Below are 24368 nucleotides of genomic sequence, written 5' to 3' on the forward strand. Positions count from 1 at the left end.
CCCCCATGCACACATACTTTCTCAAAAATAAATAAACTTAGGGACACCTGGGTGGCTCAGTCGGTTAAGCATCTGGCTTCAGCTCAGGTTGTGATCTCACAGTCCGTGAGTTCGAGCCCTGCATAGGGCTCTGTGCTGAGAGCTCAGAGCCTGGAGCCTGTTTCAGATTCTGTGTCTCCCTCTCTCTGCCCCTTCCCCGCTCATGCCCTGTCTCTCAAAAATGAATAAATGTTAAAAAAAAATTTTTTTTAATAAAAATAAATAAACTTAAAAAAAAATCCATGTACAAGTGGACCTTCACAATTCAAACCTGTGTTGTTCAAGAGTCAACTGTATTTCCTGTTGTTTGGTTACTTATTATTAACGATAGTTGTAAAGGGCTATACTTGTACTTTAAAGAGCTATTGTGCGCATCTCTGTCTCTGTGTCTTTTCTCACCTCCTTACTTCTGAGAACATATTTATAATGTCAAATTATTGGATCAAAAGTCAGCATAGTTTTTAAGGCTTTTGATATTTTTCCTGGAATGGCCATCTAGAAATGTTGTATCAGTTTATATTTCCATTAGAAGTACATATGGTGGTTTTATTTTTGGCTATAACCATTTACTCCTCTACTGTTAGATATTTATTACAGTCCTTATTTTTTGTGATTACAAGCAGTGCTTGGTGAGCATTCTCAGGCATTGTATCTGTGTGCACTGTGTAAGCATATCTGCAGTAGAAAGTGAAATTGTTTGGATCAGGCATTTAAAACTTGATAGATGGTCTCAAATTGTCCTAATAGATTGCCCTGAATAATTGCCCACCAATAGCTCTTTCCTCATATTGCTGCCAACTTTAGGTACTATTGAACTTAAATCTAATTTCTGTAGGCATTTTTTTCAGTTGTTGGGTACTGAAAATACTATTTTTATTATATGAAACATCCTTAGAATTTTTTTGAACTTATAGATAGGGGCCCTTACATATATATAAAGATGAGGAACCACTATCCAGAGGATTCTGTCATTTTACAGATGTGGAAACCAAAGGCCTAGAGAGTCTAAACAATGTGCTTAAAGTCAGATAGTTAGTTGGTAAGTGACTAAACTGGATTTGAATTGTCTAGATTTCAGTTTGTGTCCTTTCCTCTGTGTTATATTGCTTTCCTGTATTTCTCTTAAAATAATCTGTCAAAGTGCTGTTAGCAACCAGCATAACTAAATTTTTCTTTGATTGTACGATATTCCAAGGCTTATGAGGACACACTGACATGAGCTAGTCTCTTTGACTCCTTGAATGGACTTTTGATTTCCGAGCCCACCTAGGGCTGTGTACAAAGTTAAAAAAAAAAAATCTATATACAGATACTACTTCTAGTATTTAAATTAAAATGTTAACCCATGGGGGGTCTGGGTAGCTCAGTCAGTTGAACATCTGACTCTTGATTTCAGCTCAGCTCATGATCCCAGGGTCATGGAATCAAGGGTCTGCACTGAGCATAGAGCCTGCTGGGGATTTTCTCTCCTCTGTCCCTCTACCCCATTCTTTCTCTCTCTCTTTCTCAAAATAAATAAATAAATAAAACATTAACCCATGTTAGTGGGAAAAAAATTGGGTACAGACTGGTAACCAGTTACATATGTCGTGTGTATTCTTCCAAAACATTTTCATGCATAGATAAGCATGCATTAATAAATCCAATTTGCCTAACCACCCCCCTTTTTGCATAATACAGGCAATTCTGTAACTTTTTAAATCTGATATTCTTTTTTTTCTTTTTTGAGAGGAGGCATAAGTGAGAGAGAGGCAGAGAGAGAGAGAGAGAGAGAGAGAGAGAGAGAGAGAGAATCCCACGAGAGGGAGAGAGAGAGGGAGAAGAGAGAGAGAAGTGGGGCTCACCCTAAGTGAGGCTCGAGCTCACGAACTGTGAGATCATGACCTGAGCTGAAGTCAGATGCTTAACCGACTGAGCCTCCCAGGCGCCCTTATCTGATATTCTTGAGATGCTAGTCTAGGTTTAAGGATGAGACTTCGGAATAGAGTGGATTTGGGGCACCTAAGTGGCTCAGTGGGTTAAAGTACCAGACTCTTGATTTCGTCTCAGATCGTGATCTAGAGTTCGTGGGATCAAGCTGACAGCACAGAGCCTGCTTAGGATTCTTTTGCTCTGCCCTTTCCCCACTCTCTCTCAAAAAAATAAATAAATAAAATAAAAATAAATAAACAAACAAACAAATATTTAAAACTGGTTGGGCTCCTGGTTATCAATAGCCACCTCCACCAATAATTATATTATAAAAAAAATTCTTTTGGGGGCACTGATTTAGCTTTTATAATTTATCTATTTCTCTTGTTTTCTTTGCCCTCTCTGTATAGAAAGCATTTTCTTGATTCTTGATTTTGAAAAACTTTTTTTTTTTTTTTTTTTTTTAATGTGGGAGGGAGGCCAGGAGTTGAGACGGAGGAGGAGTACATTGATGGTTTTTGTAATGGTCTAGTCCTGTGCTGGGTGATGGATTCAAGAGTGTTTATCATTGTACTTTAGAACTTTTAGGGGTGTCTGGGTGGCTCAGTCGGTTAAGCATCCTGCTTAGGCTCAGGTCATGATCCTCACATCTGTGAGTTTGAGCCCCGCATCCAGATCTGTGCTGACAGTTCAGAGCCTGGAGCCTGCTTCAGATTCTGTGTCTTCCTCTCTCTCTGCCCCACCCCTGCTTGTGCTCTGTCTCTCAAAAATGAATAAATGTTAAAATAATTTTTAAAAAGCCTTTTAAATGTGTGTAGTATTTTATGAGTCAAGTGTTAAAATACAATTAAGGTAAAGATTATTTTGAAAGAATAGTGGAAAGGATATGGACACAGTTTTGTTCTGTACTCCAAAATACCTGTTCCATGGAGAATGATAATTGCTTAAGAATAAAATGTAATCAATACTTTCCTATTTAATGGGTATAGAATAGTTTTTCAGCAGACTATACCGGGACAACTGGGTACTTTTCCCACATGGAAGTGGATGGAGTGGCCCTTCCACTCCTTACCGTTTATAAGCGTTAACTAAATGGTCAGTGTAAGAGCTAAGACTGTAAAACTTTTAGAAGCAAACATAGGTGTAAATCTTTATGACCTTGATTTAGGTAGTGGATTCTTAGGATCCAAAAGCATATGTAACCATAGAAAAAAATGATTGGACCTTATAAAAATTAAAACCTTTTATGCTTCAAAGGGCATAATCAAGAAGTGAAAACACCCATAGAATGGGAGAAAAATTGTGCAAATAATATATATGATAAGGGACATGATAACTAGGATATATAAAGAACTACTACAATTCAATAATAAAAAGACAATCCAATTTCTTAAATGGGCAGAAGATCTAGATAGACATTTCTCCAAAGAGAATATATAAATGGCCAGTAAGCACATGAAAAATGTTCTACATCATTAGTCACTGAGGAAATGCATATCAGAACCACAGTGAGATTACCACTTTACACCCACTAGGATGGCTATAATCAAAAAGGTGGACAAATAACAAGTGTTGGTGAGAATGTGGAGACATTGGGACTCCTATATTGCTGATGAGAATGTAAAAATGGTATGGCCACTTTGGGAAATAGTTTGTCAATTTCTCAAAAAGTTAAGTGTACTTACATGACTCAGCAATTCTCCTAGCTGTATACCCGAAACATGGAAACATGTTCACACAAATGTCCTGAACAAATGTTCATAGTATTATTCATATAGCCCCCAAATGGAACAGCGTGAGCTGTTGAATGGATAAACAAAAGGTGGTATATCTGTACAGTGGGATATTATTTGGCCATAAAAAGGAATGAAATACTGATGTATACTAGAACATGAATAACCCTTGAAAATGTTGTGCTGAATGAAAGGAGTCAGACACAAAAGGCAACATACTGTATGACTCCATTTATACGATCTGTGGTTTCCAGGGCTGGGGAGAGGAGATAGGGAAAAACTGCTAATGGGCACAAGATTTTTTTCTTAGGATGATGAACATGTTCTGGAATTAAATAGAAGTGATAGTTGCACAAAGCTTGTATTCGAATATACTAAAAACCTCTGAATTGTATACTTTACATGGGTAATACGTATGGTATGTTTATGTTATCTCAGTAAAGCTTTTTTTTTTTTTAAGAAAGTATCAGGAATAAAATTTGGAACATTTTTGAAATCCTTTTTGTTCTTCAGAATCTACCACTCAGCGTTTAGAAATGATTTCTGTAGTTCTGACTGATCGTATATGTTTGCATTGGAAAGACATAGTATGTAGTGAAATAAATCACTGCTTAATTCTGAGCTGTGAATGATGTGAATTTAATGTTAATAGATTTCTTTTTTTTTTTTTAATTTTTTTTAACATTTATTCATTTTTGAGAGTGAGAGAGACAGAGCATGAGTGGGGGAGGGGCAGAGAGAGAGGGAGACACAGGATCAGAAGCAGGCTCCAGGCTCCGAGCTGTCAGCACAGAGCCCGACGCGGGGCTCGAACTCACAGACTGTGAGATCATGACCTGAGCCGAAGTCGGATGCTCAACCGACTGAGCCACCCAGGCGCCCCTAGATTTCTTATTCTATAACTAATAATGGCTTTCAACTCTTGTTTAGCCCATTTTGACTCAATTTAGCTCTCATCCCTGGGTTTTAAGACTATGTAAGTAAACAAAAAAATAAAGGAAACATGAAGACCTTCAGATTTGTAAAAACAGCATATTGTGAGAGAAGCTGCTCAATCAGTAACCCATATTTAATCAGTTTATGGCTATGGTTCCGAGTTTATTTGAGAGCACCCTGTGAGGCAGGGTGCTGGTTGGGTGTTTGAGAGCACCCTGTGAGGCAGGGTGCTGGTTGGTTGATACTTTTATAGGCCTTTCAAGTTTGAAGGATTCTGATTGCCTGCTTCTTTTATCCTCTGGAAATAGAACTTTGTAAGACCCATCAATTGGCAGAATTTCTTTAAAGAAAAACTTAAGAATGTAGAGTCATTTAAAATATTTTATTAGGATTCATTAGAGTTATTAGATTATAGAAAGTGGGTGGCAGGTACAGATAAAACAAAATTGGTACTAGTTAATAATTGTTAAAGCTGAGTGATGAGTACATGGGGTACATTCATTATGATATTCTATTTTTGTGTATTTGAACTTCTCCATAATAAAACATTTAAATTAAAATAGCAAATTGCCAATATAATTAGCATTGATAGAACTTGGAAATTCTATTTGTCAATCTCTCCATCACTATTCAGCTGGCCTCATAACTATGAGGTCTAGTCCACTGATGGGCACTCAATTTCTGGAAAAAAGTGGGACAAGCCATTGTTGGCCCATTAATAGCCACCTGTACCAGTGGTCTAGCTTTGTAGCTAACTGCACTGACTCCATCTGTCAAGTAGGACATACAATTCAGAGGAACCCATCCCACTGTGGTTATTTGAGGCAAAAAGTTGAGGCACAGTATCTTATTTGAATCTTTGAGTTAGGTATATCAACTGTGAAATTTTCTGTCTGGTTTTGGGGTATTCTTTGTAAATCAGTAAAGTTTAGTATTAATGATTTTTTTAGCCCAATGTAGTAAAAAAAAAAAAACTTTAAAACATTTACAAAATTACTTTTTTCACAAATGAAAACAACCTAAAACGTTTCAGTAGCCAGTTTATTAGTATTTATTATGAATGAACCATCTGCTTCATGAAGTCATACCATTTTTACTGGGTGTTGGTTAGTTTTTAGCCAAGTCTTTATCAGTTCTGATGTCAAAAAAGAGAGGGATAGCCTGTCAATCTCTCTGTTCCCGTATCTGTAAAAGCCACTGATTGTTTAGAGAATCTGTTGCATTTCTGAGATTTGAAATCACTAGGAAGAGGCATCATTCTTTAGATGTTGTGTACTTGCTGAATTAATGTTTGTTGATGAATACTTCTCTTTTAAAAATATTAAAGTGGATTGCTAACAGCAAATTACATTCTGACAAAATAAGTTTCACTTAGTTAAAATATGTAAAAAAAATGTTACTTTGTTTTGCTAGTTTGGTATGGAGAGATTATGTTAAATCGTATATTAAATCATCAGAGTCCAAATGATAGCCATGTAGAAAAAGTCTTACTAAATTAAGACATCCCTAGTTAAGATATACGGGGGAGATATTAGTGAACCTCCCCTATCTACCTGTTTTTCTGTTAGATGTAGATTTGGGTGAAGCTTAAATTTTTGGTGAGGTTGGTGATGTTAAACCTGAGGTGAGTCGTGACAGTTTTGGATATTTTAATATCTGAGACTGCATTTCTTATCTGCGACCCCAATGTTTCTTGTAAAATGTGGCTTTGTTTTCTCTTACATTTTTTTTTTTTTCTTTTACCCTTAGCTGGCAATTCTTTGGTCCAACAAGGTGGACAGCCGCTCATCCTAACCCAGAATCCAACCCCAGGTCTGGGCACAATGGTTACTCAACCAGTATTGAGGCCTGTCCAGGTCATGCAGAATGCCAATCATGTGACTAGTTCTCCTGTGGCCTCACAACCAATATTCATCACTACGCAGGTGAGTAGGACTCTGAATTCTGGGGCTGGATAGGGAAGGAGAGAAAGACTGTGAACCTTTGGAGTTTTAAGTCCTGTCTTTTGTCCTGGCTTTCTCATTTGCTGTTTTATAATTTGATACTAACTTTTATGGAAAGCCCAATATAACATACAGCTGGGTAATATCTTCTTCCTATCCTTCAGAGGGCTGTTAAGTGGTTTGATTGAGATCTGGGCAGAAATTAGTTAGAAAGCTTAGATTAGGAAGTGTTAATACTTGGCCCTCAAAGCTTCTTGCCCTTTGCTTGGGTTGATTTTCTTATAATGGGTGAGTTAATTGACTTTTGGAAATCTGTGTGTGAAATTGGTGAAGTGCAGGGAGAACTTTGGAAGAGAAGGAGGCAGATTATTTGATACATAATGTCAGTTGAAGTTGAAAGCCTGATGCTGGATGTGGAACCTAAAGGCAAGTGCTGCTCTTGGCCTGTGGCTTCCTGAGTTACAAACTCTCCTCTTACAGATTTGCCAGAGGTTTGTGGACTTTGGAAACAATTTCTTAACAATTGGTTTGTGTTGAATCACTACTGTGAATACTCTTAGAGTGTCACTTTTTTCCCCTTCTATGTCTTTATCTGTTTAGGGGCCAGTTTGTGAATGAGGTATTTTTTAAGCTGATTTTTTAAGACAGGAAGTAGATTTTCATTTTTGCTCATGGACTAAAGCTTATTCTTCAGTTTTGATATTTTGTCACTCAAAACTTTTGCCAGAATTCCTAAATTTCTCCATCTTGGTCATTTAAAAGCTCTACCTCTAGAAAAAGAAGCACTGGGTAAGAGTGGGAATTTTTTGGATGTAGTCTTACTGTAGTATCTGCTAGTGTTAGCTAATCTCCATGTTAAAGATCATTTTGCTTTTTTAATGCAGGGATTTCCTGTAAGAAATGTCCGGCCTGTACAAAATGCGATGAATCAGGTTGGGATTGTGCTGAACGTACAGCAAGGCCAAACGGTTAGACCAATAACACTAGTCCCAGGTAAGGAAAAATGTCTGCCCATTTGAAATAAACTGGCATCCAGAAGATTTGTTTTTACTGTCTCAAAGTATTCTTGGTCATTTAAAAAGCATACTTAAGGAAAATCTAAAAATATAAGATCACACTGATTTAAGCCCAATTTTTAAAAATGATGTCTAACCTTTGGCCAGGATGGTGTTTTATTTTTCTTTTTAACTTTTTACCACCCTTTAAAGAAGGGTTTATATAGTCATTTTTCTGCTTCTGGTGTTTTTGTCAGCTGTAAAGTTTGTTATCCTGAAGGAATATTATTAATGCAAACTCTCAAATTTCCGATTTCTTGTAAGTTTACTCACTTACATGGTGGGATTATAAACTTTCTTTCCCTTTAATTTTATAGCATAGATTTTGGGTATAAAACAAATGACTGAACCTTTGATGATAAATATTGCCAATGACTAGTTAGTATTTTTTTTTTAAGAAACTGAATTGAAAATAATTTTCTGAAATCTTGTAATTTTCCCCACAGTTCTTTATTAAGTGTCTGTAAGTTTACTACAATTCAGACCAAAAGAGATCTTAATTTCGTTGTTGTGAAGGTACCTCCATAAGCTGGTCTAAGTTGTCGTTGTTGTTCTCAGAGCCCACAGAGTGTTTTTGGCCTTCAGTCTCATGACCTTATCTTACCTAGTTCTGATATTTCTTATACACCTGTCCATGGAATTGTCTGCAGCTGAGCCAGGACATTCGCCTCTGGGACATCCCAATAGAATGGCATAGTCAGTCTTTTTGAATGCATAGAAAAGAATGGAGGACTCCTTTAGTGTCCTGAAAAAGAAAGATAGCTTTTTTCAGGACCACATTTGCCCTTTGGCCTATATATACCCATACTGCCTCCTAGTCTGTACTCATCCTTGTTCTTTCAGTATTGAGGTCAAGCTACTCCTAATTGTATTCTTGGGATGGAAAAGGCAGTGTGGTAAGGTGTTTGGGGAGGAATTGATAGGAATCTTCCTTCTTCAGTTTAATAGGGCTGGTTACTTAGGCTAAGTTCTTTTATCTGCTTGCATACCTATTTTCTTAGACATTAAAAATATCTAACGTGCTACTCTTGGTAACCTCTGATGGCCACCAAATAGTTTGGAGAAATTATTTTTTCCTATTCCAGTATTTCCGGTAAACACTGGTAGAACGTATTAAAGGTGAGCTCATTGACCAAGATGTGGTACTTTGTTTCTCTTTTGAAGCTCCAGGTACCCAGTTTGTTAAGCCGACAGTTGGAGTCCCACAAGTGTTCTCTCAGATGACCCCAGTGAGGCCAGGCTCCACGATGCCTGTGCGGCCCACCACCAACACCTTCACCACCGTCATCCCGGCCACTCTGACCATTCGAAGCACCGTCCCACAGTCGCAGTCCCAGCAAACCAAGTCCACACCCAGCACCTCCACCACTCCCACCGCCACACAGCCAACCTCACTGGGGCAGCTGGCTTCTCAGCCTCCAGGCCAATCCAGCCAGACACCCAATCCCAAGCTAGGTGAGCCTTGGGAAGTGGAGATGGCCGTACTGGGCAGGGCTGTGGGTGGAGAACAGATGATTATCACTTGGCCAACATAGCTCCCTCCTTCCCCTCTCCACCTGCAGTGAGCATTGCCAGCTTTGTCACTGTGAAGCGACCCGGGGTTACAGGTGAAAATAGCAATGAAGTAGCCAAACTGGTGAATACCCTTAACACCATCCCTTCCCTGGGCCAGAGTCCTGGGCCAGTGGTGGTATCCAACAACAGCTCTGCCCATGGCTCCCAGAGAACTAGCGGACCTGAGTCTTCAATGAAAGGTACAGTAACCTGACCAGTCATTCAGAAACATTTTAATAAAGCATTCGATATATCAGAACTCTATGCCTTGAAATAGAGATGTAAAATAGAATATAATTGCCACAGTCTGTTCTTACAAGAAACTGTAGTGTAGGAAAGAGGATGGCCACTGTGAAAAGTATAACTAAATCAGCTACAAGGAAACCATTCTGTGTCTCTTGTGCTGTGGAGACGAGTGAAATGGACTGGTTGATCAGAGATGGGTGGTGTAATCAAAGGAAAGCTTCATGGAGGAGGTGGATTTCTGCACAAGGTTTAAAAGTTAGGAATTGGTAGGGAGGTTTCCAGGTGGAGACAGGATATGAACATGAGAGTTTTCAGTGGTCTAGAGCAGGGGTCAGCAAACTTTTTCTCTAAAGAACCAGATAAGTATTTTAGGTTTTATGCACTAAATAGGGTCTCTGCTACAACTACACATTGTTGTACAAAAGCACCCGCAGACAATATGCATATAAGCATGACCGAACTCCACTAAAACTGTGAACTCTGAATTTTATGTAATTTCCACGTATCAGAATATCTTCTTTCGCTTTCGTTTTAGCCATTTAAAAATGTAAAAAACATTTAACAAATGGTATTGGAAAAACTGGGCATTCATATCCAATGAAGTTGGACCCATACACCATATATAAAAGTTTAACTCAATGAACCAAAGACCTAAGCATAAGAGCTAAAACTATAAAAGAAGAAAACATAGGGGGAAAGGTTCATAATACTGGATTTAGCAATGATTTATTGCACATGACACCAAAAGCACAGGTAACAAAAGAATATAATAATAATAATAGATAAATGGAACAACCTCAAATTTTAAACTTTTAAAAGGGCATCAAAGAACACTATGAACAGAGTGAAAAAGCAGCCTACTGAATAAGAGAAAATATTAGAAAATCATATATCTGATAAAGGGTTAACATCCAGAATATATAAAGCACATCGCTTGTCAGCCTTTTGGCTAAGATCAAGTGCAGAATCTATAAAGCACAACTCAACAACAACAACAAAAAAAACCCAAACAACTCAATGAAAAACTGGGCAAAGGAGTTAAACAGACATTTCTCCAAACAAGATATACAGATAGCCACTAAGCACACACAAAAAGATCCTCACCATCACTAATGATGAGAGAAATACAAATCAAAACTGTGTTGAGATCCCACTTCACACCCATCATGATGGCTCTTACCCAAAAAACAAAATAACAAATGTTGGTGAGGATGTATAGAAGTTGGAACCCTTGTGCATTGCTGTTGGAAATGTAAATTGGTGTGATGGTTTCTCAGAAAGTGAAACATAAAATTACCATCTGACCCAGCAATTCCACTTCTGGGGTAGGACCCAAAAGAACTGAAAGCAGGGACTCATATTTGTAAACCATGTTCAAAGCAGCATTACCTACAATAGCCAAAAGACTATTGGACTTCCAAGCAGTCCAAGTGAGCATCAGCTGATGAATAAACAAAATATGATATATGCCTACAGTAGTGTATTGTTCAAGGAAGGAAATTCTGACACATGCTACAACATTCATGAACTTTGAAGACATTCTGCTAAGTATTAAACTAAGCTGGTAACAAGAGGAAAAATACTGTATGATTCCACTTAAATGAGGTACCCAGAGGAGTCAAATTCACAGAGACAGGACGTATAATGGTGGTTGCCAGGGACTAAGAGGAGGGAGGAATGGGGAATTAGTTAATGGGTATAGACTTTCAGTTTTACAAGAGGAAAAGAGTCCTGGTGGAGATTGCTTGTACAGCAATGCGAGCGTACTTAACTGTTCACTGGAGAATGGTTAAGAGGTAAATTTTATGTATGTTTTATGACAATTAAAAAAGTAAAAGCCATTCCTAGCTCATGAACCAAACAGAAGTTCGCATCTGACTGGATTTTATCTGTGAGCTGTGATTTGCTGGCCATGAGGTAGAAGAATGATGAAAAGAATGTTCCTCATAGTGATCTCTCACGCTTGCTGATAAACATTAATGTGCTCTTCAGGAAGTGTTTAACCTTTCTTCAAAGGGCCAGTAATCTTTTTCAAATATCATCATACTAAGCTTATCAATGCTTTTCACTTCTTCCAGTGACCTCTTCCATCCCAGTGTTCGACCTCCAGGATGGTGGACGGAAAATATGTCCACGATGTAATGCTCAATTCCGTGTTACCGAAGCTTTGAGAGGTCACATGTGTGTAAGTGATACCTACCACCTGTGATGGGGATCCAGCTTCAATGGCTACCACTGTATACTTCCTATAGGGTTGGGAACTTGTGAAACGGGGGCTCTGAAATGACTAGGAAGGTTTATGCTCTCCTTTGGCCTATTTTGGAAGAGTTTTATACTTTGGAATGTGGAAGGATACATTTAAAGAACCTCTAGTAGATTAGAACCTTAATATATGACCTTAATTCCTTGGTCATGATTGATTTTGAAATTGCACAGGTGGACAGGTTTGTTAGATAATCAGGACTCAAGCCAAGTTGGCCTTGGTTTATCTTCTATTTATTGTGTCATTGGCTGAATCAGGAGTCAGTCATTAACCAGTTCCCATTTCTAGCCTTTTCATTTTTTGGTATTAGTCCAGACACAAAGGTTGAAATTTCCTAGCAGGGAGTTTAGAGGCAGGTTATGCTAGTGGGTGGTTAAAGGATCTAAAGCAGGAGGGAGAAGTATAAGGTACGGGGTTTGGAGTGGCATATGGCTGTAAATATATATCCACTAGAAAAAGTGGGAGTCCTGGAAACACTGTAGAACACCGAAAGGTGAAACCTGGATGAGAATACCTAGAATCACACCATTCCCAGGAGATGTTCATGAGGTTGGGGAGTTAACACATCCCAGGCCCCAGGATAACTACAATGATCTTCCTTTATAGTACTGTTGCCCAGAAATGGTGGAATACCAGAAGAAAGGAAAGTCTCTGGATTCAGAACCCAGTGTCCCATCAGCAGCAAAGCCCCCGTCCCCTGAGAAAACTGCTCCTGTTGCTTCCACACCCTCTTCCACACCTATTCCTGCTCTGTCCCCACCTACCAAAGTACCAGAGCCAAATGAGAATGTGGGTGATGCTGTCCAGACCAAACTCATCATGCTAGTAGATGACTTCTACTATGGACGGGATGGTGGCAAAGTGGCCCAACTCACAAACTTCCCTAAGGTCGCCACGTCTTTCCGATGTCCACATTGTACCAAAAGGCTAAAAAACAACATTCGGTAAGTGTAGCTTCAGAGGTTACCCTGGACAAAAGAAGACTGAAATTTTCTTAGATGTTTAAGTTTTTCTCTTTGGGCAACAGTCCTATTATCCATTCTGGGTAAGGATTATCATTAAGTCAATAAATGGTACTTTAGAAGGAGGAGGTATTGTGGTAATAATAGATAACTTTGGGTGGAGTGAAGGAAACCAGTACATCCTTCCACAGAACTCTTACTTTTAGGAACCCTTTTCTGGGCTCAGAAAAGGACTGTCCCAAACTGGGGAAGTTGTATGTATGGGGGCGGGAGGGGACACATGTAATGTGTGTTCTGGGATTCCAAGGCTCATTTTTTTGTTTTCTGTACTTTCCCCGTGTGCTGTGCTACAGATTCATGAACCATATGAAACACCACGTAGAACTTGATCAGCAGAATGGTGAGGTAGATGGTCATACCATCTGCCAACACTGTTATCGCCAGTTTTCCACGCCCTTCCAGCTCCAGTGCCACTTGGAAAATGTTCATAGTCCTTATGAATCGACTAGTAAGTTTGGAAACTCTTAAACTCTAGGGGTAGACTTTGCTCTTCATTCATTGAATGGCACTGGGGGGACCCCATTATTTATATATGAGTATCAGTACAGAGGAAGCTCTTGGCACATTTCAAGTCAATTCCTTATTTCACTCATCATCTATTCTTACAACTTAGACTTCCCTTCAAGCCTGAATTGAGTTCAGTGCTAGATCCTGAAGTATTAGGGGCTTTGGTTCAGGACCACTGTAATGTGTTGTAATGTATATAATATAACATGATGGATCCCTTACCTAGATTTTTTTTTTTTTTAATGTTTTTATTTTATTTTGAGAGAGACAGAGTGTGAGTGGGGGAGGGGCAGAGAGAGAGGGAGACATAGAATCCAAAGCAGACTCCAGGCTCTGAGCTGTCAGCAGAGAGCCCAAAGCGGGGCTTGAACCCATGGACAGTGAGATCATGACCCAAGCCGAAGCCGGATGCCCAACCAACTGAGTCACCCAGGCACCCCAAGATCTTTTTTATAGGAGGAGCAGTCATCTATATTTGGACCTCAACTTTAGTTAGTGCCCTGATAGCTTTTACATAGGACAAAAGGTAACATTATAAAGTGCTTTACCATTAAGATAGTGCTTTCAATGAAATGTGAGATAAGATGTGGAGTGTTACCTCCACTTGACATCTTGCAGATGAGGAAATACAGGCTGAACACAGGCTTACAAAAATTAAGCCATTTACTTCAGAGCATACATCTCTAGTAAGGTGCCATTGTGAGGAGTTGAGTCCAGACTCCTAGAATATCTCCTATGTCCTTCAGGGGATTTCTGGTTGTGTTGCAGAGACAAAAATTACGAAAATATAGGAAAATGAGAACAAGACCGTATATTTATTATAAACACGTGCATTGTATGATACCAGTGATGGGTGAGATAGTTGAGAGAAGAAAAAAGATCTTTGAGGCTAGATTTCCCAGAAAGTCATGCTTATTAAGCTTTTAGGGTCTTAAAAAACAAAAGACTTTCAGGGTCTTTAAATGCAAGAAGGATTTAGAGGAATGAAAAGTAGTAAGAAGAGTGATGGGAAACTGTAAGCAAATGCATAAACAGAAATATGCCATGTTATCTGGATGCTTTTGCTACAGATTAAAATTCTTTGACTTAAAAATGGATTAAATGTTAAGGATATCCATTATATCATTTATTTATTTATTTTCAAAAATTTTTTTTTTTAACATTTATTTATTTTTGAGACAGAGGGAGACAGAGCATGGACAGGGGAGGGTCAGAGAGAGGGAGACACAGAATCTGAAACAGGCTCCAGGCTCTGAGCTGTCAGCACAGAGCCTGATATGGGGCTCAAACTCATGGACTGCAAGATCATGACCTGAGCCGAAGTCGGCCGCTTAACCGACTGAGCCACCCAGGCACCCCCCTTTATATCATTTAATTGAGAGGACTTGAGGTAGAGTAAGCTGCAAGGCCAGAACTTGAGTGTTCTACTTCTCAGCAGTTTCTTATCTCTGACTTGTAGTAGAGTGGCTATGTTCATCTTGGGCCTTATCTTCACGCACAAAATAGCACAGACGAAGAAAGACCTGATCTTCCTGTGTCTTTCCTGAATCTGTTTCTTACTAAGCAGAATTGTTTTCTCATTACATCTCCTTGGCCTTGGTCATACTGGCAAGGGTAAAGGGATTGCCATTTGTGGCTTAGGCTAATGCTGGTCAGTTGAAACATAATGTGCCACATATGCAATTTTCATTTTTTTAGTAGCCATTTTTAAAAAGTAAAAAGTGAGGGGCTCCTTGGGTGGCTCAGTCGGTTAAGCGTCCAACTTCAGCTCAGGTCATGATCTCACAACTGGTGGGTTCAAGCCCCGCATAAGGCTCTGTGCTGACAGCTCAGAGCCTGGAGCCTGCTTCAGATCCTGTGTCTCCCTCTCTCTCTCTCTGCCCTTTCCCCACTCATACTCTGTCTCTCTGTCTCTTAAAAAGTAAATATTAAAAAAATTGTTTTAAGTGAAATTATTTTTAATTTTTTAAAAAACCTCTTTTCTTTTTGGGGGCATCTGGATGGCTCAGTTGGTTGAGTGTCTAACTTCAGGTCATGATCTCATGGTTCATGAGTTCAGGTCCCACATTGGACTCTCTGCTGTCAGCACAGAACCTGCTTTGGATTCTCTGTCCCCCTTTCTCTGCCTCTTCCCACTCGTACGGTCTCTCAAAAATAAAACATTTAAGAATGTTTTCTTTTTTTCCTTTTAACTGTTTATTGTTGGGTTTGGTTTGGTTTTCTTTTACAGGGTTGTTTTTTTTTTATTTTTAATATTTTTATTTATTTTGAGACAGCATGAGTGGGGGAGGGGGAGAAAGAGAGGGAGTGTGAGAACCCCAAGCAGACTGTGCACTGTCAATGCAGAGCCCAGCATGGGGCTCCATCTCACGAACGGTGAGATCATGACCTGAGCCGAAATCAACAGCTGGACACTTAACTGACTGAGCTACCCAGGCACCCCTGTTTTGTATTGTTTTTAAGTAAGCTCTATCTACAACGTGGGGCTTGAACTCACCTGCGATCAAGAGTCTCATGCTTTACCTACTGAGCCAACCAGACACCGCTGAAATTTTAACTCAGTATCTCAAAATATAATCATTTCAGCCTGCAATCAAGATTTAAAAATTAATGAGATGGAACTTCAGACTAATAATTTGGGAACAGAATGGATATTGGAATCAACTACTATGCAGTTAGTGGCAAACTAGCCAACTTGGTCTAGATTAGGACCCCAGGGGGGCGCCTGGGTGGCGCAGTCGGTTAAACGTCTGACTTCAGCCAGGTCACGATCTCGCGGTCCGTGAGTTCGAGCCCCGCATCGGGCTCTGGGCTGATGGCTCGGAGCCTGGAGCCTGTTTCCGATTCTGTGTCTCCCTCTCTCTCTGCCCCTCCCCCGTTCATGCTCTGTCTCTCTCTATCCCAAAAATAAATAAACGTTGAAAAAAAAAAATTAAAAAAAAAAAAAAAGGACCCCAGAGTCTTGGAAAGTCTGAATAACTCATCTGCAATAACCACTGCATACACCTCATTTTTATATAGAATCTGCTGGTGGGTTTTTGTTAATTCCATGTAAGTATGACTGTACATAGGAAGATAAGTTTTTCCTTGTGGGGGAAACCCCAGACCATCAGAACCTCATCAGTCTTTGTCTACTTAACCACTCTTGTTATGCCTGACTTTTAATTTTTGAGTAATTTATGACTTAAAATTTATACTGATCAAAAACCTGAGAAATTGACCCAAAGAGGTAAATATTTTCTCTATATTTTAGTATGTATCCGTTTTATTCTTGGATTCTTTTTTAACTCCTCTGTTCTGCACCAGTGGCAGATTCTGCATAAAAGCTTATTATTATTTTTTTAATGTTTGTTTATTTTTGAGAGAGAGAGAGACAGAGCGTGAACAGGGGAGGAGAATCCAAAACAGGCTCCAGGCTCTAAGTTGTCAGCACAGTGCCCGATGCGGGGCTCAAACTCAGGAACAAGTGAGATCATGACCTGAGCCGAAGTTGGACACTTAACCGACTGACTGAGACACCCAGGCACCCCAAAAGTAGCTTATTTTTTAACGTTCATATTTTGGGAACCATTGCTTTCTTTTTAATTTTGAAAAAATGTTTCCTTTTGTTTTCTGAAGGTGTTTTCTGAAGTGTTTTTATTTTTTTAAAGGTTTATTTATTTAATTAGAGAGTGGGAGGAGCAAAGAGAGGGAAAGAGAGAGAAAATCCCAAGTAGGCTCCTCACTGTCAGCAGAGCCTGATGTGGGGCTTGAACTCACAAACTGAGATCATGTCCGACCCAAAACCAAGAGTTGAACGCTTAACTGACTGTGCCACCCAGGCACCCTTTCTGAAGTATTTTTAAATTATAGACATAATGACATTTCACTCTCAAAAGCTTTAGTATGTATCTCTAAAAAATACCTATTTCAATATACAGCTATAGTGCCTTTGAGAGAGAGTATATGTGGGGGAAAGGCAGAGAGAGAGAGAGAGAGAGACAGAGGATCCCAAGTAGGCTCTGCACTATCAGCACAAAGCCCCATGTGGGGCTCGAACTCACAAACTTCAAGATCATGACCTGAGCCGAAGTTGGATGTTCAACCGACTGGCACTGACTGGTGCCACCCAGGCGCACCGTATATCCTTAATATCATCTAATACCTAGTCCATTTTCAAATTTCCTGAATTGTCCCCAAAACATCAATGAATCATTACACTTACTTACAGTAACAGTATAATCTTAATAGCATTATATTTTGTTTAAACACTTGTTTAAGGGCAGTAGACTGAGGAAGAGGTCGAGTTGAGGGAAGGATGCTTCAGGCAACTTAACCATGGTCAGATGTCAGGGGAGGATCCTGTGTGGAAAAAGACACTACAAAGAGGGAACTGATTGCTTGATAAGGTCTTAGAATATATGGAATGGTGAGGTTGGCTGAGCCTTAGAAAGGTATAAGGTCTCTATCCTTTATTTCAAAATTTGGATTACAGGAAGCAGAAGCTATAGTAGCTCACTCCTATCTTCTCAAAGTAAGAGACTGTGTTGGGTATTAAAGACATGAGTGTAATGGTACTGGAAGGGACCGTGTTAGGATGGCTGCTTTGCAAAATCAGTTAATTCTCTCTCAGATTTTTTTCTATACCACCTCCAATGTAGAACTAGAACAGATGTGGATGGTTAATAGAGACCTCTTAAATTCACTGATGGCATAGGTTTTTATCTCCCTGGTATTCTTGGTATGAGATTAAATCTTAGCATGGTGTTTATGTGTTAGAAACTGCCTAATAAATGTTATTATTGATGATGTGTGACAGCTATACCAAGAGAGCTGATGTATAGGTTGTGGGAAGAGCCTTCAAGGTTGAATGAGATTGCCTAGGGAAAACACAGAATAAGAAAGCCTAGGACAGAAGGTTGGAAAGCACCAGTAGTTTAAGGTGTTCTAGAAAAAAAAGTAACTCATGGACAAGCGATTTGAATTAAGAGGTGAAGGACAAAAACACAGGAGAAAACATTGTCGTGCCACTAGTTACTGTTCCACAAACCTGTCATGTACCTTCCATACCTGTGTGCTGTTTTCCATTCTACTCTTGGACCCTCTGCTGGCAGTTCTTATAGCATTCAGCTTATGTAGCTCACAGCTTCTCTCCATCCTTTTAGACAGAATTTTTTACTTATTTTGTCCTTGTAGCACCTAACGAGTCTTTAGGCAGTACTTCTAAATGGGTTGTCATACCCCTTTGAGATAAACACAAACTTGTGAATGCTTTTTCAGAAAAATAAACATTGTACTCTTGGAAAAATTTCAGGGGATACTGAAGTTCCCTGAGGCCTCCTCCATGGACCCCAGATTAATAACACCTGGTTTTGTTTTGTTTTGTTTTAATTTTTATTCATTTGAGAGAGTGTGCAAGCTAGGGAGAAGAGCGGGGGTTGGGGGGGAGGGGGGAGAGAGAGGGAGGGAGGGAGGGAGGGAGAGAATCTTAAGCAGGTTGCACATTCAGTACAGAGCCCGATGCAGGGCTCCATCCCACAACCCTGGGTTTACGACCTGAACCAGAATCAAGAGTTGGATGCTCAACCGCCCAGCTGCCCCCTTGTTAGTTTACTTTAAAGAATTATTTCAGTTTCACTATTTGGGGCAAGCAGGTGCTGGACATTGTCCAGTAAATGATTAAAGCTTCAAATTTACTATTTCCATATTTGCAAAAACTTGAAAATAATTCCAGTGACAGTAAGAAAAACAAATAATTTTGTCTGTTTAATTCAAAATACATAGCAATTCTGAATTTTTTTGATATTTTTGATAAAAATTCACAATTGCAGCGTTATAAGGTTGACAGAATGACTAATTTCAAAGTTTAATGATCTCAACAACTCGTAACAAGGCAAGAACTTATGTTCATGATTGTCGGTCTTTTAAGGATCAATTCTTATACTCATTCAGTAGATGTCTGGTGAATGTTTGTGGAGATAGTCAGTGTCTATTCTTGAGCAGAGAAATGAAGTAGTGTAGTATTCTAGGAGAATTCACTTGGCAATGGTATGTAAAGCATAGACACTGTTTATTGGAGAGAGATACGAGATATTCGGAAGCCAGCTGATTAGTAGTAGAAAATCCTGTGGGTTTCTACCAAGTTTTTGTCTGTGAGAATAGCAAAATGACCATTCCTTGATGCATTGTGAAATAATGGTGGCAGAACACAGGTGTTTAGACTCAGAGATAGTGCCTAAGTGCAGGAGGAGGTAGGGAAGTGAGAAGGGAAACAAGTCAGGAAGAGGAGGCTGAACTAAGTTAGAATTGGTGGCAGAATAGCCAATTAAAAATGTTTTGTAGATAGTTCAAACAGGACTTTGGTAAAAACTCTGAACTAGAGACATAAAATTTTGTCATCAGCAACACAGACATTAAGACAACCATTTTAAAGAAAGAAGAAACTCAGTGATTTTACTGATTATTGAAAATGAAGATAGAGAAGTCAGAGAAAATAAAGATTATGAGTCAGCGGGACTTTGGTCTTATTTTCAGGTGGATTTATTGATTATTTTTCTTCTTACAGCCAAGTGCAAGATCTGTGAGTGGGCGTTTGAGAGTGAGCCACTATTTCTCCAGCATATGAAGGATACTCATAAGCCTGGAGAGATGCCTTATGTCTGCCAGGTATTGCCTCTTTCTCTAGGGAGCCTTAGCCACCTTGCTCTCAGGCTAAATACAGAGAATTCACTAATGAACATTGCTGAGTACCTCCTGTACACACTCAGTTTTAGGGACACTGGGGAGATCCAGAAGAAATAAAATAAACATAGGTCCTGTTTCAGGATTTTCTGTGCCAGAGAAAAACATCAAAGGAACATGTGCAGGCACCCAGCCAGGGAACCCATCAGAGAACATACACACATGCTGTGGAAGTGTGTCTCCTGAGCTGCCCTCTGGAGATGGACCAGGAAAACTTTACTCCTTGTAGCCACAATATGACTTGTTCTCAGACTTTCTTGTCCTTCTCCGTTTTTATCTTCATTCACAGCTGAATTTATCACAAACAGCCCTGCATTGCAGACTAAGAATAATAATTTGATTTCTATACATTTAGGAGAACTTAGTTTTTCTCTTATTTTGACATTTTCGTTGCTACTTCTTTTTTAAGGCCTCAGTTGTTCACTTCGCTCTTAGCTTATTTTCCCTCTTATGTGACATAGGTGTGTCAATATCGCTCCTCACTCTACTCTGAGGTAGATGTCCATTTTCGGATGATCCATGAGGATACTCGGCATCTGCTCTGCCCTTATTGCCTGAAGGTCTTCAAAAATGGCAATGCATTCCAACAGCATTACATGAGGCACCAGGTACCAGGCACCAAGCGATTCCCATATTCTCATTTTTTTAATTTTATGGATGCTGAGGCCAGGGCTGAGCTAGGCAGATAATCTTGGTAGAGAAGGTACTACACATGTGTTTGTAAAACTTCGTATCAGATTTCGATTATATGCCATGCACTGGGCTAGGTGCCAGAAATTTTGTGCTAACAAGACAGTTAAACAGTACAATAGAGCATGGAGAGTGTTGTGTTAGGGGAAGTATAGGCTATAGAACAGCATATACCTATTCTGCAAGCCTGCTGAGGCTTCCTGGAAGAAGAGTATTTGAGACCTGTAGGATGAAGAAGGTGAGCCACATGAAGTGGGATGAACAGTGTCCTCCAAGCACAGAGTGAGAGTACGGAGGTTCAAAGAATTAAAGGAAGTTCAATGTGGTTGAAGTGTAGGGTATAAGGGGGGGGTCAGAAGCTAGGACACAGGTGGTGGAGAATCCTGTAAGCATGAAAAGCAGTTTCAACTTTTTTTTTTTTTCATTTTTATTTATTTTTGAGAGAGAGCATGAACGGGGGAGGAACAGAGAGAGAGGGAGATACAGAATCCAAAGCAGGCTCCAGTCTCTGAGCTGTCAGCACAGAGCCTGATGTGGGTCTTAAACTCACGAACTGTGAGCTCATGACCTGAGCTGAAGTCAGATGCTTCACTGACTGAGCCACCCAGGCACCCAAGGTGTTTAAACTTTATAAGTCATTGCGGAGGCATTAAAAGGATTTTTTCTAAGTCCTTGAGTGAAATATTCAAATTTACTTTTAGTCCTGATTATACCGGCTGCATTAGGAGAATGAATTGTTGGAGGAGATTGAAACCAGAGTTAGGGGGACAGGCCAAAGGCTCTTTCAGTTTAGGTGAGTGATGGTAGTGGCTACTGGCTTTGAGGGGAAGAAGAGGATAGAGTGGAGAGATACTGAGAAGGTAAGTGATACTTACAGTGTAGATATGGATGAAGTGAAGGTAGTGAGGAACAAGCTAGGAATAGTGCCTAAAATTCTGTGTTGGGGAAAATGGACGAACGGTGAGACTATTGAGATCGAAACACTGCAGAAAGTAAGGTTGGCAGTGGGAGGGGGATAACATGTTTGGATATTCTGAGTTAGCCATATCTGTGGACAGCAGCTGGAGTTGTCTATTAAACAGGGAGTTGGATATACAGGTCTGAAGCCTGGGAGAAAAGCCTAGGCCGTGGAAAAACTACTTAGGAATCATTATTATATAAATCAAGTGATTTTCTTTTCTTTTTCTTTTGTTTTTTTTTTTTTTTTTTTTTGAGACAGAGCAAGTGCATATGTGTGCACAAGTGGGGGAAGGGCAGGGAGAAAGAGAGAGAGAATCTTATGCAGGCTCAGTGCACAGCCCAACTTGGGGCTCAGTCTCATGAGCTATGAGATCATGACCCAAGCCAAAATCAAGAGTCGGATGCTTAACCGACTGAGACACCCAAGCACCCTATAAATCAAGTAATTTTACATGTAGAAGTTGCCGTGCTCCCTCACCTCCAATTGAGAATAAGATGAATGCTTAGAACCCCCAAAGACTCTGTCTACAAAGCCAAGACCATAGTCCTAGAAGGAAAACCAGAAGAGACTGATGTTGAGGAAGCTGAGGGGAGGAAAGTGTTTTGAAGAAAAGGATGTGATCAAAATGTTGCAGGAAGATGTCAGCATAGAAACTTAAGAGGCCAACCTTTAATTTTGCAACATAGGAGCTGTGTGGTCAGTTAGCAAAGTGGAATTTAGACTTGGGCAGGACGAATGAAGGAGAGGTCAGGAAATGGAGACAACTTATTTTTAAAAGTTTCAGGACTGAGGGTGGCAGAACCAGGGGAAGAGATAGGTTAGCAAGGAAGAATTTGTTGTTGCTTTTGTTGTGTTTTGTTTTTAAGCTGGAATTTTAAACTGTTGCCAGAAAGGAACCACTAGAGGAGGAGAGTGAAAGTGCATAGAGAAGACACAAAATGGAGAACCAGAGGGGTGCACCTGCCTGGGTGTGCACACATGTGCTCCCACTGTCACATTGAGCTCCCTCCTGGGCTCACACACTCGTTTGCACAGGGGTGACTGCTGGTAATCCCCCACGCAGGTGTTTCCAAAGAGCAGCATGGATATTGTCCCTTGTACTCAGGAAATGGAGTCTTGCTACCCTGGGAAGAAGACTATAGGGCTGGGTCCTGTTGCTGAAGGACCTAAGAGTAGGCAGTCTGGATCCTCAAACTTGTCTCACAGGGAGGCATATCTGTATACAGTGATGTGTGCAAGGAAAGACAGCAGGGTATGGAAAAAATACTATCATTTGTGTTAAGAAAACGAAAGGGCAAACAGGGAGGTGGTGATTACAGATGTATGTGTGTGTTTCGTGGTTATGTGCATAGACTGTCCATGAAAGAATACCCAGGAAACTGGTAACACATGGTTTCTGTGCAAAGGGACGGAAGGCAAACTTAAAACATGAAGCAGTACAGAATAAAAAGTATGATTTTTTTTAAATCATATATTGCTGTTTAAAAAAAACAAGAAGAATATCTGGAGGTAGGTAGCACTGTCCACATTGTAAAGACAAAGCAGGGGCAAGGAAAGCTTTAGTCACTAATCCACATTATTAAACCAGGTCAGGAAGGGATGGTTCGAGCATCTAGACATCCTGCCTGAGTCTGCCTTTCTTTGGGACCCTGGGAGGTGATGATTCTCAGTGGTAGGTTTTGGTGTCGTGTTGTGTATTTCTTTTTTCCTCTTTTAGTTAATCACAGAAAGCGGGGGAAAGAATGATTGTTAGCATTGATCTACCTTCTTATCAGGGAAGAAAGTTTTGGGGGAACCTTTAAGGGATGCTCTTTCTTTTTCTCCCTTCAGAAGAGGAATGTTTATCACTGCAACAAATGCCGGCTGCAGTTTCTCTTTGCAAAGGACAAAATTGAACACAAGCTTCAGCACCATAAAACCTTCCGTAAACCCAAGCAGCTAGAAGGTTTGAAACCAGGCACCAAGGTAAAGAGCTTGTCAGTGTTTTTTTTATAGATCCAGGAGGGGAGGAATAGAGATTGTCACTATCCTGAGATTCAGCATGGGTGGCATCTAATTGTTCCTTCCCTTGGCTCACAGGTGACAATCCGGGCTTCCCGAGGACAGCCACGAACTGTTCCTGTTTCCTCCAATGATGCACCTCCCAGCACCTTGCAGGAGGCAGCACCACTGACCTCCTCAACAGACCCTCTGCCTGTCTTCCTTTATCCCCCTGTCCGGCGCAACATCCAGAAGAGAGCTGTTAGGAAAATGTCAGTGCCTTCTTCTGGAGGCTGGGGGCCGGGTGGGCACGACTATTCCTATAGCCAGTGTAATCTGGTAGTGTCTTAGCAGCATCTGTTGTCTGCAGCCCCCACAATCTGAAGACTCCTGGGGCGATAACAAGAATTTTCCTTGTTTCTTGACAGGAGTGTCATGGGCCGACAGACATGTCTAGAGTGCAGCTTTGAGATCCCAGATTTCCCTAATCATTTCCCCACTTATGTTCACTGCTCTCTGTGTCGCTATAGCACCTGCTGCTCTCGAGCCTATGCCAACCACATGATCAAGTAAGTCACGGTTAAACTAGTGATCCTATGTGGGAGTTCAGATTCTCCAGAACTCCTTTCACTCCCTCCTTCCAACTCTTAGAGCTGTTTGTCTATCTCTCCTAGCAGAGTAAGAGTCAAACCCATGGGGTTTTTTTGTTGTTGTTGTTGTTGTTTAATTTTTTTTTAATGTTTATTTCTGAGAGAGAAAGAGCACAAGCTGGGGAGGGGCAAAGAGAGAGAGAGAATCTGAAGCGGGC

General features: G+C 40.2%; 1 protein-coding gene across 6 annotated transcripts in view; it reads left to right on the forward strand.

The window, feature by feature from the left end:
- Positions 1–24368, forward strand: part of POGZ (pogo transposable element derived with ZNF domain) — a 53030-nt gene that overhangs the window by 23972 nt on the left and 4690 nt on the right. For 3 of the 6 annotated variants that reach the window (XM_040461154.1, XM_040461157.1, XM_040461159.1), the window contains 12 exons: positions 6369–6544; positions 7447–7555; positions 8782–9072; positions 9153–9371; positions 11496–11602; positions 12287–12624; positions 12996–13150; positions 19754–19854; positions 20391–20537; positions 23411–23545; positions 23660–23832; positions 23989–24129. In XM_040461154.1, coding sequence (XP_040317088.1) covers positions 6369–6544; positions 7447–7555; positions 8782–9072; positions 9153–9371; positions 11496–11602; positions 12287–12624; positions 12996–13150; positions 19754–19854; positions 20391–20537; positions 23411–23545; positions 23660–23832; positions 23989–24129 — 2092 coding nt within the window. The remainder of the gene's footprint in view (positions 1–6368; positions 6545–7446; positions 7556–8781; positions 9073–9152; positions 9372–11495; positions 11603–12286; positions 12625–12995; positions 13151–19753; positions 19855–20390; positions 20538–23410; positions 23546–23659; positions 23833–23988; positions 24130–24368) is intronic. The other 3 variants (XM_040461155.1, XM_040461158.1, XM_040461156.1) reach the window with 2 other exon arrangements.

This window comes from Herpailurus yagouaroundi, unplaced genomic scaffold, assembly GCF_014898765.1.
Source record: "Herpailurus yagouaroundi ecotype Mexico unplaced genomic scaffold, PumYag 254, whole genome shotgun sequence".
NCBI classification, from domain to species: Eukaryota; Metazoa; Chordata; class Mammalia; order Carnivora; family Felidae; genus Herpailurus; species Herpailurus yagouaroundi.